Source organism: Amblyomma americanum, chromosome 1 (genome assembly GCF_052857255.1).
Source record: "Amblyomma americanum isolate KBUSLIRL-KWMA chromosome 1, ASM5285725v1, whole genome shotgun sequence".
Classification (NCBI taxonomy): domain Eukaryota; kingdom Metazoa; phylum Arthropoda; class Arachnida; order Ixodida; family Ixodidae; genus Amblyomma; species Amblyomma americanum.
Window position 1 is genome coordinate 322,447,720 of NC_135497.1, and position 20,651 is coordinate 322,468,370.

The following is a 20,651-nucleotide window of genomic DNA, read 5'->3' on the forward strand; positions in this document are numbered from 1 at the left end:
TACTGTCCGGCAGGCTCCCGAAATCAGGCTGCTCTTCCTGGAGGCGTCGGCTGGCTTGGTGAGCTGCTGGCTCGTCCTCAGGTGCGAAGCGTAGAGGGCTGGTGTCACGATTTGAATGGGGTGTCCGGTACATGGGAGGCTACCCAGCACCTCCACCAGATGTCACGAAGTGGTGACTGCAGTCCGGAGATCAGAAAGACTGCGAAAATGGTGTCTAAGCAAAACTCTTTATTTGGGCTGACTTGCGCCCGCAATGGACTTAATCACTCGGGGGCGGCGTAGCAACAAGCATGCTCGGCGGTCGTCGAACAGAAATGCCCGCCGCTGTCGGCCGTACTCAATTTAATGCTGATAGCGAACTTTCGAGATAAAGCGTGCCGAGTTACTCCAACATTCTGGAACCACGTAGAATCAGCTCTGCCTGGATGCGATCAATGGAGATAAATCTAGTCGCGTCTTGCATCGCAAACAAAGCGATAAAGCGGCAGGCCGGCAGCTTCGAAGAATGAACAAACGCTGCAAAGATTCGCGGCAATATTCTGTTTATTTGAGGACGACTAGACCAGCCAGTGATAGCAAAGTACACAGTTTGCTAAAATTGCGTGCAACGACACGCTGTTCCATTTGAAGCGACGAAATGGCAGGCACATGGGGCCGGCTTTACGAAACTTGTATGCGTTATGGTTGCATGGGCTTGCATGCGACGTTCTCCGTTGTCGTAAGATATCGCAAGACGAACAAACGAGACATGAGGTTGAACTATGAACTCAAGCCGCGACGAAAAGGTGAACGTATTCAAAGTCGAAATATAGATGCACGGCAAAACAAAAAACAGTCATTTTGAAGAAAGGCGGCACAAGACGGTGAAGATTAACAGGACAAGGGGTTCACTTTTTACATACAACCTTAAACTGCCTTAAAGTTTGTAACACCTAAAGAAGACAGCTGCAAAGCCCGGCACGCACTCTCTGTTCCGCCGCGGAGAACGCCCATGTCATGTACATACGAACAAACGATCAAGGTTATGGAAAGACAGAAGTGTCCTGCGTATAGGGCCTAGATGGCGCCGTGCCATCAAGGCGCAGTGTATGGCATGCTGTCGACATGCGGCAGAAAGCACATAGAGCAGACGAGAAGACGAGTGGAAGGGAAGACGTGGAGTCATTGAAAGGGTGGTCTGCTGGACACCTACGCTGGCAAGAACAGCAGACAATGCCTCAGCATCGCGCAGCTTCTCAACAATGTCATCTTATAGCTAACAGCAGGGATCAGCCATTACATCAGCGCGACATTCAGCAGTCTGAGCAAAAATGCCAGAGTTACCTGTCTACCATGTTACCAGCTGCATCTTGATTGCCATATGACGTTGTTTTTTTTTGTTTTCAATACATTTGTCTTTCATTCCCTTTGCATTTAATTTTTACGCCCATCTTTATGCCCATACTTTCATTCACATGCCTGCCTCATGTACGTTCTTTTGTGAGGTCTTCCGCTCTAGGCTGATACCAATACTGCGATTTCGCACCAATTTTTAGTTCCAGTGATTGTTTTATACCAGTAGTGCCACAAAGGTACCTTCACCACACATGCTGTCTCCTGCGTTCAGAAGAAGCTACGAGGGCTGGTGCAACGACCTTCAAGCGATGAATAACTTTTGAAGTGACGTCCTCTACCTTGTAAAGCCTTCCAGGCCCGATGTATTCGCTGGAAGAGAACGGAAAAGTAGAAAACGTGCGCGCGGCGCACGAAAAACGAGTATTGTAAGCGATTAAGCGGTTTGTTAAACGGATGGTCCTATCAGAACTTACACATCTATCAAACTTCGATTACTGCATGCTCTATTTTATCAGCCAGTAAATATTCACAGCAGATTTTCCGCTCCCAGCACGGAGCGTCACACAGGACGCCGCAGGACCGCAAGACTGACGCTGAATGGCAGACGACCGCTTTCTGCGCCACACGTTCCCATCGACTACTGCAGTGTGAACATACAGTTCAGCAGCAGCTAGGTTCAAGAAAAGAATCTGATAAGAGCCTGAAGTTACAAGAGTGCGTAACGAACGCCAGTTTATTAGTGGGGGACTAAAAGGCGTGTCTTAAGCACTCACTAAAAGCTGGGGCTTCAGCATGATGCAAGAATGAGCACATGTCAATGGATGTAAGCTTCATGAGGTTGACTGTGTACTTGGTTGAACCGGTGGTTCAGCCGACAAAGGTTGCTCTTCTTCCACCAGGCCACGACATCATTGGTCTGCCGCTGAAGATTCTTCCTCAACGCATCGCACAGGTAGCAAAGGTCGTCCAACCTACTCAGCGCATGATCTTCTTTCCACTTAAAGAATGCGCTGTACAAATCTGAGTCCTTGACAAGCGCGGTCAGGTAGTCGATGATATCCGTTGCCGGCAGCATAGCAAAGGCATCCACGAAGGAGTGTTCTGGCAGGCCGGCCTGTATCTTGTGTCCAAAGTAAACAGGTACCAGGTCATACCTGAATGCGTCATAAATTGCCTCCAAAGGGTGTTCGTAGCAGCCCGACGACTCGGCGACGAAGAGAAAGTGGAAATCTCCTGCATACTCGCCGAGACACAGCTGGAGCCAGCCACATTCAGAAGCGCCACAACCGCGTACGGTCGAGCCCTGCAAGGCGTCCATGACTTCTGTGAGCACCTCCATGTCTTCCTTGCGGTCACAGTCGCTAGTGAAGAACAGTGCGGTACCTTTCTTTGTGTGCTGCTTCTTCGCAAAGTCACGAGAACCCGCCCTCTCACTCTGAGTCCAATGGCCAAAAGGGACCACGACGTCTGCGTCCATGCGGCGTCCCATTGTCCAGTTGAATGCATCAGTGGTCATGCTGCCGAGGTCCTCAGTAGGCGCACTCCCAAGATGCGTCCAGAAAACCCAAACTTGGTTGGAGATTCGTAGCTTCGGTGGGATCGTACCGTGAACGGCCGATGCATCAAACACGACGGCATCACTTACGTTGAAGAGAGAACGGTCTCTGGTAACGTAACAGCCAGGGGGGAATGTTTCCAAGGGAACTTTGGGCATAGCGTGTCGTACAGGGAATGAACAGTAACGCAGCGTGGTTTCGCCTGTGGTTGGAAGGTGCATGCCTTCAACTGGACGTCTCTGGCCGGGCTTTGTCCACAGCAGGATACGGGGACGACGGAGGTTCAAAGTCGAGACGCTGCTGGGCGTGGTCAACACATTGCCAAGCTGTGTGGAGACCGTGCTGGTGCCTCGGCGCCGGTGCGATTCGTCTTCCGACGGGGTGGGGGCTGGCGTGAGGGGCTTATACTCACCCCCGTATTTTCCCTCACGGCTGTGCGTCGAAAGCGCTCGCAGCAGTAGAACGGTTGCGACCGCAAACAGCGCGACCATAAGTATAACCAACAGCCTGCCGCGCACGTTTGTCGTGAAGACATGCAAGTAGTCAAAAAGGACGTCCCAAGGCCGGAGTATCGCGTGAAGCCTTGGCCAGCGTATATCTTCAGCTCTTCGAGGTAGCATCGTGCTGGAATCACGAAGATAGGCTACTTGGCAGCAACTGTATCGGCTCGTACGCAGCGACCTTCGTTGCAGATACTCCCACAGCACGGGGAGCTTGTTCCCTGGGTCGAACCGCACGAAAAGATTCTTTTGAAGGAGCGCTTCCAAGCACGGTCCGATCGGCTGTCTACCAAGGCATGCATTCAGCCTTCCGCTCGCGCGTCCCTGTTTTAAACGTGCCGATGCCAGCTCGGCAGGTGGCGCGATTAGCGACTTTCACGCATGGCACATTCCCAGAACGGTGTGCTTACTCACGCGAAAAGAAGCGTGTGAACAACATTATTTGAAACTTTATCCCACGTGTACATGTTGTCGCCGCCACCGAGATGACGCGATAGGATGAAAACTAACCGGCGCTTCTCACAGCGATACCCGTCTTGAAGTGAGCCTTAGCGCTTCCACCAGCTCATTTCTTTTTAAGAACGCTAGCTCCTACTCATTACGTTTCGAGATTTCGTGGGATCTGCTACGAAGGATGGATGGATGGATACGGCTGAAGCCTTTAAATCGGGCGGTGACTCAAACCAGCTAGCCATGACTTATGAAATTTTACTCTTGTCTTTATTTTAGCCACCCATCAGATAACCTTCACTTGGTTACTTCTTCCCGCTTAAAATCTACTTACCCTTCACGGTCATTAAACCCCAATGCCTTGAATAAATCAACCCCGCTGCTTTCCACTGTAGGGAGAAGCCCTTTACAGAAAAGTATCAAGTGTTCAGCCGTTTCCTCCTCCTCTCCGCACGCAACGCACAACGTGTATATCTCGTGGTACCTAACTCTATATGTCTAGTCCGCAAAACTCCCGTCCTGGCCTCAAACAACATCCTTGATCAGAGCGCCATCTGTGGCAGCAACTACTCATCATGTATCGAGATTTCGTGAGGTCCCGTACCACCCTGAGATCAAAGTGCCATTTGTGGCTGCAACTAGAAAACAGCGCATCTCGCATGAAGACTTGTAGCGCCATCTAAATTAGCATTGTAGAAACAACCACCTGCCGCATGCCAGTGATGACGTCACGGTCCGATATGGTGGATAGAGGTGAAAATATGTATGACGTCAGGGGACGAAATGGCGGCATAGTTTCGGTTTCTCAAATTCAAGATGGCGGTCATTAAAATTGGGTGTGCCCTTTCATTTCTTCCCCCCATTCTCACCAAAAAATTGCCCTAAAACGGGTTTAAAGAGAAGTTTATTAGGCGAAACACAAACCAGGGACTGTCGTCCCTCAAGAAAACAAATAAGCACAATAATGCGACTTCCGTCGCCTAGTACCACCTATGAAAGACACAGCACGCGGGAGTCCGCCAGAGTCACTAGGGTTCCAAGGTCTGCACGAAACGCGGGGGAAGCACGCACGCCACAAACACGCGCTCCGCGCACAACCACATCACTAGTATTGTAGCAGCCGCATGGACACACCGCCGTTGCTGACCAGGAAGACAAGGTCGACGCAGGCCTGCTCAAACAGGCACGCCCGCATGCGCTGAAGGAGTGGGAACATTTCCCTCTGTGGCCGTAGCTGTAGTGACGCGACACCTATTTGTCGCCACAAAACAAAAGCTCCGACGCAGAGCAACAACCGCGTGAATGTATCGCGCGGCCTAGTGTGAGCATCTAATCTGGCGAAAAAAATGCCAGAAAAAGTCTCCAGAAAGTCCCATGGACAACATAATCGAGCATGGCACGCACTTGGGTTTCGACTACGCCAGATTGCGGACATCGGGCAGAGGGTGCGACCCCCCCCCCCCACGCCGCTATGCTGTCAACAGTGGGCAAAACCTGCCAGCCTGCCAGCCTCGCTGCCAGCCGAAGTCGCGGATGTCGGGTGGAAGGGCCGATGACGTCAAGTCACACCACCGCACCCGCCTGCTCCACTCGAGTTGTTCATCTGTAGCCTCCTCTATTTCTAGGAGCTCGCAGACGCGGGAGGCTGGCATGTCAAGCACGTTCACGCCGGGCAAGGTAGCGGTAAGGGACCTGAACGCCTGACAGACATACAGGAAAAACTTAGGCTGGCGCTCGGCTGTGGGGCCAGAGGAGCGCTCAAAAAGCAGGTGCCGAGACGTGCCAAGGAGGTAAGCAAGAAGGCCCCTCCCCGGGTGGTCGGGGGCACCAACGAGGTTGCGGACTCCCCTAAGGGCGAAAATACTAAACATAACACGCAAGTCCAGTAAGCTTAACCCGCGCATGCGACTTGGAAGACGGAGTAGGGCACAGGAAACTAACTCCGTTCTCCCAGCCCAAAATAAATATCGGCAAAGAGTGGCCAGACGACGTGTGAAAGCACGCGGCGGGATGGCCACGCGAGCAACATAAAACAGCGAAGAGCATACAATTGATTTCACAGTGAACGCGCGCTCCAGTAGCGACAAACGAAAATCAGCCGCGTCTGCCAAGCGCGCCTCTGCCGTCGCTCTAAGTCGCGTCCGTGTCTCGCGGGACACATCTCCTGAGGACAAGAAAAAACACCGAGTACTTTCACGGCCGAAATCCACTCGACGTCGCCGATAACATCTGATGTGAAAGTGCCAAAGCGGAACGTCTTGAAGTTACCTCTCTTTATCATGACGCCAGACAGCTCGCTGTACACTTCGAAAAGCCGCAAGAACGCTACGTAACTGTCTTCATCACGCAGAAACAGGGACACAGCGTCGGCATACGCCGAAACCTTAACCTGGCCTTGGCCCGGCAGTGGAAACCCACGCACAGACGGGCTCTGGGCAATACGACGCCGCAGTGGGTCTAGGCATAAAACAAACATTGTAGGCGACAAGGGGCAGCCTTGCCTAACGCCTCGGGATACACAAAAAAGAGGGCGCTGATCGCTCCATTAACTGTCAGACGGGCCGTAAGCCCCTAGTAAAGAAGCCTGACTCTCGCAACGAAGGCCGAGGGTAAGCCGAAGGCCTCTAGGACACCCAGTAGGTACCGGTGCTCGATACGGTCAAAAGCCTTACATTGATCCAGCGAAACAAAGCAGCCCGGGATCCCCGCTCTTGAGGTGAACCTGAACAAGTTACGAGTAAATGCGAGAGGGGAAAGCACCGAACGGCCCGGCACGCTACACGTTTGCGCAGGGCTGACCAGCGAAGGCAGAATCGCGCACAACCTGTTCGCCAGCAATGGCGCCACGATGTTGTAGCCTGCGTTGAGCAGAGTGATCGGGAGCCATGCCTGCGGGTCGGATGGGCACCCGCCGGGCTTCAGAATGAGCACGATTCGGCCCTGCCTAGAAGACTCTGGTCGGATTCCGTCCGTCAGAAAGCTGTGGACCATATCGAGCAGGGGCATTCTAAGACATCGTAGAGCCTAGCGTAGAAACTGACTGGGATACCGTCAGGTCCAGGGGCCGAGGCAGCGTTTAATTTGGCTACTATGGCGCGCAGCTCATCTCGCGTCGCCGGCGCGCAGAGCTGCTGCGAGAGCTCATCATACACTCTAAAAAAAAGAGTGCGATGTTAGTCTTTTTGGGGGTAAACTACTTGTCGCTGAGCTAACACCTTTAGGAGGGTAATGTTACGCTATTTGCTCCAGACTAAAGTTTTAGTCCACGACAAACAATATAAACGTTACACTCTCTCTAGCGTAAAGTTACACTTTGAAAGGCAGTGCAAGTTTACGCTGCCGAAGACTATAGTTGCACCTTTCAGGAAGACTATGTTTTAGTCTACGACAGTATAAACGTTACACTCTCTCCAGCGCAAAGTTACACTTTGAAAGGCAGTGCAAGTTTACGCTGCCTAAGACTATAGTTGCACCTTTTCAGGAAGACTATGTTTTAGTCTACGACAGTGTAAACGTTACACTCTCTCTAGTGTAATGTTACGTCTTCAAAGGCAGTGTAAGTTTATGCTGCCCAAGATTATAGTTACATCTTTTCAGGAAGACTATATTTTAGTCCAAAGGGGTTAACTCCTACTCCCACAGCAGCGTAAATTTATGCCATCAATACCAGTGCAATGTTAGGCTGTCTAGGAGTATTGATACATTTTTGAGGACGAGTATGTTTTATTCCAGACAGCACAACTTACTTCCACAGCAGCATAAAGCTTTGCTGCTATGGGTTATATTTCTCTCCAGAATGCAATGGCTGGCCTTCTTATCATGCAGAGTAGTGGTGAAATGTGTACACAAGAAGCAGGCATGTATAATGTGTAGTAGTTGCGTGTTTTGGTTTAGGCACAGTGCAATAACTGAACAAGATTTTTCACAACTGAAAAGAAAACATACCACATATGGGCTTTATTTTAAATAAGGTTACAGCCAAACAGCTCACAAGTCCACCTATTTCTTATCCTGGAGGACCAGACAGCAGGAGAGACCTGGGCAGCAGATAATACACACGCATTTAATGCACTTAGACAACACATAAAGAGGCATAGAAGGACGAGAGATTTTGTAGTACAGTAACTTAAATGTACTGAAGTTTTTCAGTTACAAAATTCATGAAACAATCTGTGCTCAAGTGTTTACATGAAAACAAGAAAGAAATAAACCAGCGCAAAAAAAAATTTAGTTCTCACAGTTCCTTGTTTCCAGAAAAATTAAGGCAGATAGGTCCATGTGCCACAGCATTGTGCCAAATTAAGGTTCCATCACAAAATGGCATCAACCGCTACAAGTACGTGAAAACCATTTCATGCACTGAGACTATTAGATGTGCGAACCAAAACCCTAACTAGGGCTATATACTGTAGCAATGGCATTGTCTTAAGAAGAGCATTTTCCGATGCCTCTATCTACCATAACCTCCTTGCAATAGCTACACAGAATTTAATCATTTAAGATGACAGCTAAATGGGAGCTTCTGCATTGCAAATATAATATGGTGCATGAGCATGTGTGCCATGAAAACACAAAAGTGATATGAGTTCCATCAGAGCATGCTACAGTCAGAAACAACTCAAGAACAAAGCAGCAGATGCCTCTCAAAAAAGGCCCTTCAACCAATGGCACTGACCGCTTCTGAAGTCAAGGTTAGTCTGATTTAAGCCCTGGTTTATACCGCTTCATCTGCCACCCCATGGCGATGTCACACTAGCAGGTCTAAGGAGATTAACCAGAACACTGTGAGAATCAATCGAAGCCATTGGTTGGAGGGCATTCTTTAACGAGCATTTGCCTCCTCGTTCTTGGGTTATACCCAACTAGAGGCTGCAAAAAAAAGGAGGTAGTGACGAGCCAGATCACGATAAATCAGCATCAAATGGCAATCAGCGGCCTTCTTTTGGTGTGCTTGCCACACTAAAGAACATGTGCATATGGCTGGGCCGCCATCAGCAGTGAAATGACTGCACAAGAGGTTTTACCCCGTCTTAGTGCCACCACGTAGCTAGTTTACTTTGATGTTGCAGTGCTGTGTTACTCCAGTTTTGTACACCAAATAAAAATCAGCATTATGATGAATTTTTTGTAGTGCACTTTCTTGCTCAGTGAGCCCACACTTGGAACTCCACCTCAACGAGGGTTAAGGCCTTCAGTTGATAATGCCTGCACTGACCTACTGTTCAACGTTAGTACAAAGCATGTGGGCCTAAGCTATATGCAGCCGTGCGGGAGCTTTAGCAAATGTGATAGGGTGGGTGCTCTTAATGAGGGCAGGCTATACAAAGCTACTGCTCTCACTTTTTATTTTTGTAACTTTGACTGCAATATTTGTTATTCTCTGGCACTTGCAGTCAGTCGCACTTGTCACTGTCACAACCAAGGTACTATGTGTCTCCTTACAGTGATGACTTTAGAGTAACAGTGCGAAAGCTTTGGTTAACCAGAAACACAGGGCTTTTTGGGGAAAAAAATTTATGACTGGTATTATGACTGGGCATAAATAAAATTCAAATGCAAATAACAACGTCAAGAGATAGAAACACTGTGGGAACATTGGTCACAATAAGGAAAGCTAAGTGTGAAAGAAGTCACAGTTCACCCAAAACATCATTCCTTGACTCTGTCAATGATGGGTCATTCCAAGCCAAACATCCCGGAGTTAATCTCAACCATATCCGATTTGTTCAAAAAAATTACTGTAAAATTTTTGCATTGTGTGAAATCTAAGCCAGATGGCAAAAAAATTTAATCATGAGGTGAGCGCTGTTTGAACAATTAGAAAACGTGTGAAACCGGCATCGCTCTATGATCTACCGAAAATCCAGATTTTTACAAGATACACGACAAATGTTTTAATGAGATTTGCAAAGATTCTGGCTTTTGATATGATTCAGATCTTGCATTTTTGAACAGTATAATTATTTTTTCAATTTAAATAAAATGTAAAAATTCCACTATGACACTTATAAAAATATCAACTCCTTTTTGGAAATTAAGAAAAAGCCATCTTGCTTTCTTAGATGTCTATTACCCATAAGAAATGTTACAGCTTATGCAACTGAATGAGTCGAAGTGAAATAAAATGCTGAATTTGCAGAAAGGTGCGTTTGGGACCATAAAAACTTGTTCATTTCACTCTGAGGTTGTCAAAATAAAATACTACCAGCGAAGGCAAGTTTAGTAGAACAATTTATTGCATTTCATTTCTGAAGTTTTAATCGAGGTGATATTTGTTTAAAGCGAGAATAAAATTTTTGAAGTAGAGCTCGTCTGCCGTGAGCTGCGTCGTCTATTTGCGCCTCTTCGACACAAAGCACAGCACAGCCCTCAGAACATTGTGTACACAAACTGATAATTGTGGGAAAAGATTTTCTTTGTGCTGCCGGGGTGGCACTTGCACCAGTGAGATTGTTATTCAGTTTGTTCACGCCACACTAAGTCACTGTTGTCAGAGACATGACAGACATAACAGGCAACGCTGCGGGGGTAGTGTGTTCGCAAAACTATTTTACTCAACCACATATCATCTGTTCTTCTCAAAGCCTCACTGAGTGTTTGAATGAAAACAAAGCGGTATAAAATGAACTGGCATCACTGAAAACCGCGATAAAAGCAGTGAGGCGCTTAGTGTTCTGTACTTCTGGATATAATTTTCACTGAGTGTGGACTACTTTTAGGCACAGATGGTGTATATGCGATTTGCCCTATGGGATGCATATCATATCAGCACGTCATTTTTACTTCTCGAAGTCTCGAGCCGCAGGACAAAAATGCGGCAAGAGGTAAAACGAAGGGCAGGAGGCATAACTCACGGTAATTGAGATTTAATGCACAAAATATGCATGGTGTCACACTGTGCTTGTATGGTGAACTACATTTTGGGCACGAACTTGACATTTGCAAAAAGGCGTGCTAGCTTTGGCAGCGTTGCTTGCTATGCAAGAAAAAGAGTATACAGAATTCAAGGAGGAGGCGACTGCATGCCGATGCCACGGTTGCAGTATGTTTGACCACTCGAGAGCAAGGCAGCTCCACTCGATCGGACCGTGCCAGCGCCAGCGTGTCTCGCGTTACCAGAAGCCATGGTGAGGACTTCTGGTAACGCGAGACACGCTGGCGCTGCCATGCTTTCCATGATCTTATTTGGACATAAAAAGGACTGGTGTTACGATAGTGCCAGGTGGTCGCTCCTTCCCTGTGGCTCAAGAGAGACAGCACACTGAAAGCCATAGTTTTGCTGCTCATGGCTGCCTTATGCCATAGCGGGTTCGCTTGAACTTCAAAAGCGAAAAAAAAACTCGCATATTGTATACTACCCGCCGAATGTCATGCGATACCTGCTTTCGCTCCAGCCCTAAACATGCACTACAGTGAGTGAGGGTAAACTGAAGTAGCTAGTGGATATAAATGTGTCATGACAGGTGCTGTGTTACTCGATGAAGCGTTAAGAGATGACGCAACTTGCAGCACGAGAGCTCGACTTTAAAAATCTTTTTCTCGCTTTGAACAAAAACCACCTCAATTAAAACTTCCGAAATGAAAGCCAATAAATTGTTCTACTAAACCCGCCATCGTCTGTATTTTGACTTCGACCACCTCAAGGTGCAATAAAAAAAGTGTTTACTTATGTTCCGAAACACTTTTCTCCAACTTCAGTATTTTGATTCACTTCGACGCAATCAGTTTCATCAGCTGTAACAACTTTTATTAGTAACAGAAATCTAGGTAGGCAAGAAGGCCATTCTGAGGAAGTTGATATTTTTAAAATGTCAAAATATTAAATTTTTAAATATTATTTAAACTTAAAACTACTTATACCTTACAAAAATACACGATCTGAATCATATCAATAACCAGAATATGTGCAAATGTCATTACAAAATTTGTGCAGTGTTTTCTAAAAATTTGGATTTTTCATCATTATTGAGCAGTGTCTGGTTTCACGCCTTTCAGAAATGTTCAAACTGACATCACCTCACAAACTTTTTTGGCAAAATTATTTTAGCTTAGGGAGCGCACGCTGGGAAGAGCTTGAATGAATTTTCATCAAAAAACTGGAGATGGTAGAGCGCAATATGTCGGGCATTTGGAGTGCAGTGACGGATTCATAAATCTCACTCCTACCCAGTAATGCTAATTAGAATCTAATTAGTGTTCTTGGTACACTCTCTGGCTCTTTCTTGGCGCATAATTGTTTTTATGGCAGCCAGAACCAATTTAGGACTGAGGTAATTGAATTTTGATATTTCGTCACCATTCTCAAGTGAATAACAGTGTAGCAAAGCATCTGCTATCCCTGCCAAAAATTAAGTGTAGACACGCGCAGTTGCTAACCCGGCTGGCCATGGTAGCACTTGTATTTTGTTGTTTGGTCATCGCTAGTTTACAAAAGCTTCACTTTTGGTGAGAGTGGTCTCATTGTGTTTAGAATTACATAGACTTGATACATGTAAACTTCAATCCATTGTAAGTGTCCCTATAATGCTTAAGTGAACATTTTCACAATCACAATGGCATAAAAAGCAGAAGGATCCATTATTCATAAACTGTGAATGACAGAACACAAACAGTTTTTAGTCTCTATGTGCAGAATATTATTTCACACTGCTATGAGTTCATATCCTCCATCAGACCACGGTATTATGGGAGTACATTACAGGACCGAAAAAAATTACAGGGAATAAGTAACTGGTACTGCTACTGTGAACTTTCCATCAGCTGTTACAAGCTGGTAATGCAAGACCATGCTCTAATGCTTATTCTGCTGACACAGCGACAACAGAAACAATAGTTTTTCAGTCACTCTGACCAAAGGGAAGCAGGAGTGCTGGGTTGTGTAGTCCAATGAGCATTTCACAGAGGCATCTTCTACAATCAATGTGCAAGCACATGTCTTCACATACAAACACCTCAACATTGCTCATTTCAAAAGCAAACTGTTGAATGTGTTAATGACATCTAATAAGTTCAGAAATCTGTAAGAAAGTTCCAAATGATGCACTCACTGAAGAAATCCCAGCTTTGCCAGCTTTTCAAAGCGCAAAAAAGGGCAGGGCCTGGACCAGTGGTGGCAGTGGCACTGCTTGTAGGGCAAGCAGCAAAACCAGCAGCTGGCGACCTGCATTAAATATGAACACGATGATGTAGGTAACCACCGGCCGACCTCTCCGCCTTTCTTTCATTAAAATTCCCTTTCTCTCTCTCTCGTATCGATGTAGGTAATCCTCTGAAAAATGCATACCATCTTTTTATCACCATAAATATGTAACAATTCAATGCAAACAGGCCTGCTCATATAAATTTACTGCAAAGAACTGTCTAAGAAGCCACACCATTTTATTTCACAGGCAGCATTATAACAGTTAGAATGATATCATTATAGTGAACTAGAATATATTACAGTGGCTCGACCGGGAGGGCGCGTCTACCTTTCCGGCAGCCCGTTACGCTCTGGAAAGCCACCAGAAGCGCTGCTGTTCTCTTTCATACTACAGCGCGGAAGCTGAGCCCACTAGGCATCACAGAGCACAGATAGGCAATAGTCTTTAATGAATGCTTTCACCTGTTGGAAATGCGTTCTAACAGTGTAATTCATATCCTGGGCCACATTAAAAGAGTAGAAGATAGAGCATGGATGCCAAGAACACTGCGAGCAAGTTGAAGCTGGGGTTGCAGCATTTAATGTCACAGCACGCTTGTATTTTTTACGAAAAGCATAAGCCACGCTAGCACCCAAAGTCGTGAAGACGCATAGCTTAAATTTTGCCAGTGCTAAACACTGCTTAGTGCACTTATAATAAACCAGAATTCAGCCCTTTCTTTATTTCCCTGATTTCTTGGGCGTACCACGTGTAGAGCATTGCATTTAAATTGAACTGCATGTGAAAAATTATGGTACAATCAGACATCTGAATCGACAATTAAGCGAAAGCAGTTGGATTTACCCTCGATGATTACTTAGAAGCTCTTACTCTAATGAATGTTTTTACTACATGCTGAGGCATCACACACAACAAATAATTGCCGCGGGGGCAGGAGTGATGCTAGCACTGCTTTAGCAGCAAAAGGTGCTAAATTTACCTAATGCCCCACATCTGGAAAGACAGTGTGCATCATCAGGCATAAATTTTAATATGCAGAGTGTTCAGAATTTAGTTTTACAGAGTTCTAAAAATGTATATGCACTCAGTGCTGAGTGGTGTGTGCGTGTACTGTGTGATGTCCGTGCATGTTAAAGAACCCGAGGTGGTCGAAATTTCCAGAGCCTTCCATTATGGCCGAGACGCTTTGGAACGTCAAGCCCCATGAAGCATAAACAATAAAGTTCAAATAAAAGAAAAATGTTTCCTCTAGTAAAACTAACCGTACAAAACAAAGAACAAACATTTAACTCCACAAAAAATCATGGCTGATTGCAAGTGTACATGATGCCAAATAAACATGAGAGGCAGTACTCACGTTTTCTCAGTTCCAGGTTATGGCAACGAGTACGGACGATGCTTAATCACTGCACTGTAAGGGTCATATATTTGTAACTTTAGATGTACATCTTATCGCTTCTGACAGCTGGGTGATTCCATGAGATCAAACTGCCTAAATATTTCATTTTTAATTTTCTCAATTATTTTACTTATTATGCGCACATTATTCAGTAGGCCAACTGTGAATTTTGCTTTGTGAAAATGCTAATATTTGAGAGAAAAAAGTTATAAACGATATCAAGGCAGAGGCAGCATTTTCACGCAGAGCTCAATTTCGCTAATTTGCCATGACGTAATTATCTAGACATGAAAGCATGATATGTAAAATATTTGTGCTAAATGTGCAGGTGAGAAGGAATATGTGGGCTTATTTCCGCTATTTTGAGGAAGTTGTCGCTTGCTGGAAAAAATTTCGAAAACGACACAAGTCTGAAACGACGCTATTTTCATTTTTTTCTCCACAAATATATAACACGTATATTTCAAATTTGCACAATTAATAACCATTGAGGTGCTAAAAAGGTACACCAGCTTTCATTGTTACATAAAATTGGGAAGTGCAAGAAGTATTGCCGTAAATCTGGCATTTTTGAATACAGTAGTGTTTTTCAAAAATCAAAGGAAAAAACACCCCATCTCTAATTTTTCTTAAAACTCATGAAACAAGCCTCTAGAAGAAAAAAAGTGTATGAAAGAACGTGTTGCATTATTTTGTTTCCAACAATGTTATCCAAGCTCAAAATTGTTTTTGAGCATCACCCAGAGCGCCTAAAAGAGGGGGACGGAAGCAGCAAACGCTCTTCGCTGCTCTAAATTTTTCCCATATCCCAAGACATACCTTTTCCATCAAGAGAGAGCGTACCTAATACTTTTTGTGGATCGACACCGATCTGTAACATAAACAGATTTCAGTAGCACTGCTATCGCTGAGTGCAGGTAAACAGAAGTTCTAAATGTAATTTTCTGACTGCACAGTGCCCCTATAAGTTTGTCTTTCATTAAAAAAAAGCCAACTAAACAGTAGAAATGAACGCGGAAGTAAACAGCATCATTTCAAAGTCAATGTTTTTTTTTAAAAAACATCCCAATATGTGCTTGCCAGAGGTGCTTTACAAATCCACATTCTGTACCATAGCTTTTCCCATAGGCATTTTGGAGGCTCTCTGATAAGCAAAGGCTTAAAGAAAATTGTACATAAGTTGAACGAATGCCTACTGCAGCATAGCTATCACAAATCTAGTTGTACCAGCATAGCCAACCCAAATAAATTAACAACGGCTAAAAAAGAAACCAATATGTATTTTTAAATCAAACTCGAATTAGAAAAGAAAATTAGCCACAGTATGCCTGCAGTCAAACGACAAAGCGAGGGCCTGGGGACACACACAGCTTCATAGGTGCACTGTGTAGCAATAGAATTACATACAAAACTTCTTTAGATGCATTCCTATGGGCTGCACTCCAAGTTGTTACCTGCACCCGGCCATAACGGCACTACCGAATCCTTCTTACATTACAGATCAGTGTCTGTCCTCAAAAAGTATTAGGTATGCGCTCTCTTGATGGAAAAGGTCTGTGTTGGGATCTGGAGAAAATTTAGAGCAGCGGAGGGCGTGTTTGCAGCTTCCGTCCCCTTATTTGGGCACTCCTGCTGACGCTAAAAAAATTACAAGTTTGAGCTAGGATAACATTGTTGGAAACAAAAAAATGCAACATGTTCTTTCATACATTTTTTTTCATCTCCTTCTGCAGACTTGTTTCCAGAGTTTTAAGAAAAATTGGGGATGCAGTTTTTCGTTGAAAACATTTTTGAAAAACACTACTATGTTCAGAAATGCCAAATATAGGGCAATATTTCTTGCACTTCCCTATATTATATAACAATGAAAGCCAGTACGCCGTTTTAGCACCTCAATGTTTATCTATTGTACAAATTTGAAGGAAACGTGCTTAATATTTGTGCCGAAAAAAATTCCTGAAAATAGTCTCGTTTTGAGACGTCTCGTTTTCGAAATATTTTCCAGCAAACAACTTCCTCAAAAAATGCGGAAATAAGCCTGACATATTCCTTCTCACCTGTAAATTTAGCACGAGAAATATATCCACCATAGCTTTCACATCTAGATTCTTACGTCATAACAATATTGCGAAAATGAGCTGTGCTTGAAAACGCTGCCTCTGCCACTGCGTCGTTTATAATTTTTTTCTTCTGAAATATTAGCACTTTCACAAAACGAAATTCACTGTTGGCCTACTGAATCAAGAAAACTTAAAATATGAGATATATAGGCAGATTGATCTTGCGTGGAATCACCCAGCTTCGTCTTGATAACTGCGGGTAAGACGGGATGAGAAATATTCATCATTTTTGCTCGCAGCACAACAAGAACGGGGCACGAGACGAAAGACAGCCACAAACAAGCGCTGACTATTCACTGGTTTTTTATTGAAGAACAAAAGGCGTACATATATACATTATCCGAGAGGGAGTTGAGTTATCTTTCCTCCCACGTGCCTTCCAGATAACTTTTGTTGTCTTGATAAGTCTTTCATTGTCTGTATATATACGCATTTCATGGTTTGGTTTAGGGGGTTTCACGTCCCGACGCGCACATCGAAAGTACGCTACAGAAGGCCATAAATGAGGTCGAAAACTATGTCAGCCGTAGGGGCTTGCAATGCTCGCCGCAGAAGTCTGAACTTCTTTTTTATAGACCTCTGCATCAAAGACAAACTAGAACCATCCCTAACATCAAATTACAAACTCAAGGGGCGGAGATTCCTCATGTTGAAAAAATCAGAATTTTAGGAATGATTATACAAAGCAACGGTTATAACGGTGATGCAATAACTAAGATGGAAAACTGCGCGCAACAAACTATGCGGCTCATACAGCGGATTGCCAACAGAAGACACGGCATGAAAGAGCAGAATCTCCTACGGCTGGTACAGGCGTTCGTAGTAAGCCGTATCTCGTATGCTGCCCCCTTCCTTGATCTTAAAGTTTCAGAAAAGGAAAAGATAAATGGAATTATCAGGCGATGCACGAAACAAGCTCTAGGATTGCCCATCCGTACATCCACTCACCGCCTCCTAGAGCTGGGAATGCATAATACCCTGGAAGAAATTACGGAAGCAGTGAGAACGTCCCAAATCGAACGCTTAGCCGGGACCACAACCGGCAGGGCCATTCTAGAAAAACTCAATCTTAGCCGAGATAACAGAACAACCGCCAAAGTTGACATGCTCGGAAAAATTCGAGACAATATAGTTGTACCCCCATTACCCAGGAATATGCATCCTATTCATCACTCAGTGCGCCGGGCCAAGCGGGCAGAGGCGCTAGAGAAACGCTTCCGCTCCTACAAAGACGAGGACGTGGTCTACGTGGATGCCGCTGAGTATGGTAAGAACACGATGACCGTCGCGGTCGTCAATAATAAACAACTCCTCAAAATAAGTGCCTCCATACTCTCGGGTAACCCAGAGACTGCAGAGGAAGCTGCCATAGCACTGGCTTGTGTAGGCACAAAAGCGAGATACATCATCAGTGACTCCAAAGTTGCCATACTAAATTTCAGCAGGGGCCGGGTCTCCCCTCTAACGAATACAATTCTAAGCCGTCATGTAATAGACCGGAAAATTACGCTAGTCTGGACACCAGCACATGCATCCCTGCCTGGTAATGAGACGGCCCACGAGTTCGCCCGAGGCTTTTCTTTCCGGGCGGACACGAGCGAGGTGGTCTTTACAGACAGGGATCGCATGGTGACCTACAGAGAAATTACACAACACTATCGTTTGCAACGAGCTAGACTTCCTCCAGCGGATAGATCCTTGTCCAGATACACTGTAAAAAAAATGTTCCGCAGTACAGAGAAACCCGCTGGTAATGCGTTGCCGGAGGGTTTTCCGCAACATGAGGTACGGACTAAATGTCAGAAACAGAGACTCCGTATGACGACTGTCACATTCTTGGTAACGGAAAGTTACGCCATGCTATGCACGAGACCGAAATCGTTTTTTCACAACGAATGCTTATGTTTTGTTCTTATTGAAGTTTCCGCAACGTGTATGCATATGTCCTCCGTTCACTCGGAAGTCATTTTATCTAGAGCGGAAATTATCTGTATTGTAATTATGTACTTTCTGTAGTACATGAACATGTGTCTTCGTATAGCTTCTGCCCGCAATGTTCACTGCAGATATAGCCGTCCAGGTGCCAAAGAAATAAGTATTATGTACAAGGCTTTCCTTTACGCATATTATGTAGTGCATACGTACAAAGAATGCAGCTTAGAATGAAAGAGTGGTAAGTGTTTGGGTGAGTACAAGTACATACGTTTTATTTTCATGGCAAACTACACAGATTGTACATCTGCACATTGCTGTCGGATCCATCTGAAAAGCATAAAAAAATCCTCATTTAGTGGTCACACAACACTAAATATAAATTTCACAAATACATTTCAACCATCTGCTACTGAACAATCGGCTTTCGTAGAAGCTTTCAAAAGCCATTCACCGAGAACCAACCCGTTACAATTTATTGCCCAAAATTCATTTCTCATAACAGTAAACAGTAAAAACCACAGGTCCAGAAAGAAGCAGACAAAATGCGCTTTCCCGGGCGGCACTATGCGCATGAAAGTCTTTACAGTTGCTTATCATTTTGTGCAAATAGAAAGTAGCTCAGGATGGGGGCCAGATGCAATTCAATGCAGGTGCCTTTCTGTACATAGTACTAAATGCACAACTTAGCGAGCAAGGAACATTGGTAACATCTGAAAAATGTGGGAGACGCTTGCCGAATTTATCGTCCATCCAATTTGTTATAGGCAAGACAAGACGAAGCGAAAGTCCCGCACTCAGTTTATATCTAGTTCCCGGGCATGCCCGTTGCGGCAGATTATGACGCTTTTTATTATGACACAAACTTGGAATACGGCCCCAGGAAGCACACTTCCCCAAAACCGCATCTTTTCACTCATAGCTTCCATTATCTCAGCATGTGCAAGAAAATGTACTAATATCTGATGTCAGTGAAAATGCAGTCACACGTATCGGAAGCAGCTCACTAAGGCATTCCAATATCTCTGCAGTGTGCCTCACAAGGAGCGGATGCTCAAGTTTCAAAAAAGGGCTCTTGGCAGAAATTTAACCAAAGGCCGTTGCCATGTGAACCTTTTCAAAATGATGACCCAGAAAGACGAAGTGTCCTCATGTGTCTGATGCAAAAGAAGGATGAAGGCATGAGTCTTTCTGCTTTTTGAACAGCTGTGATAAGTTTTTTACTGGTACTGCTTGGTGCAGCTTATCTCCTTCTTGACATTTTGTGAAATAATTATATATCTGCGAAAGATCTCGCTAGCAAACATTTTGGCACTAATGGAGAAGCAAAAAGACCCATGTCCTAGGCCCTTTTTGTGACACTAAAGGAAGGCTTGCCTTTTAGAGTCATTGATTACGAAGAGGTCCATGTGGCAACAAACTTTAAGAGAATTCCTTCAAGGGCTCTTTGTTCTCATGAGGCGCCCTGTAGATATATCACAACACCTCAGTGAGCTGTTACCAGCCCTGTGAGTTCACTGTCACTTGACATCAAGGGTATGTACTTTTCCTCGCCACATGCAGCAATGATGTATATGTCAAGAGAAAGCATAAAAGATTTCTAAGTGCAATTCCAGATTGCTTGCGGAGGAAAGCACAAGAGTGGCCATGCTCAGCTGTTACCTTTGCTTCTTGCTCGAGTTCTACAGCGAGTACTACGTAATGACAGGTGTCTGCATCAACTCATATTTAACACCCGTCCTGTGCGACCTCCATCTTGCACTACATGACAGGCAACTTTATAACACCCTTCATGCAAAGAGTGTCATCAGGGTTGGTGTGTTCTGTCAGTTTCCTGGTCCTGTGGTTTGTGCTGTGTTTTCTACTCTTAAATTATTTACTGCCTTCATTCTCCACTCCATGAAGCCTGAATGTGCTACACTGGGCTGCTCCATGTGTCGTGGAGCAGCCCAGTGGCCATTTTTTTTTTCATACGTCGGAGGCACTCAGCTCGAAAGCCATGCTTACTATATTCAGCAGACAAGGGTACATGTGAGACACATCATTAATAACTAATTCTCACAGTGGTATCTGGTGCAAGAATATCTAAATACTACTCAATTTTTGCTTAAGTTTTCAGATACACTCTTAGATTAAAAACATAATTTGGCTACATTAGCAGAAGCACAGCACCAAGGTACTCACCAGTTACCTGAAGCACTGTACGCAAGTTTTCG

The 20,651-nt window shown here is 45.0% G+C and overlaps 1 protein-coding gene across 1 annotated transcript; it reads right to left on the reverse strand.

Moving 5' to 3' along the window:
- Positions 1 to 2,040: 2,040 nt before the first annotated feature.
- Positions 2,041 to 3,629, reverse strand: LOC144098979 (alpha-(1,3)-fucosyltransferase C-like). The gene has a single exon (XM_077631970.1). The coding sequence runs from the start codon at positions 3,509 to 3,511 to the stop codon at positions 2,150 to 2,152; it is 1,362 nt and encodes a 453-aa protein (XP_077488096.1). The 5' UTR covers positions 3,512 to 3,629; the 3' UTR covers positions 2,041 to 2,149.
- Positions 3,630 to 20,651: the final 17,022 nt, after the last annotated feature.

Excerpts from the sequence above, each read along its gene's own strand:
- LOC144098979 (XM_077631970.1), bottom strand. The coding sequence starts at position 3,511 with ATGCTACCTCGAAGAGCTGAAGATATACGCTGGCCAAGGCTTCACGCG.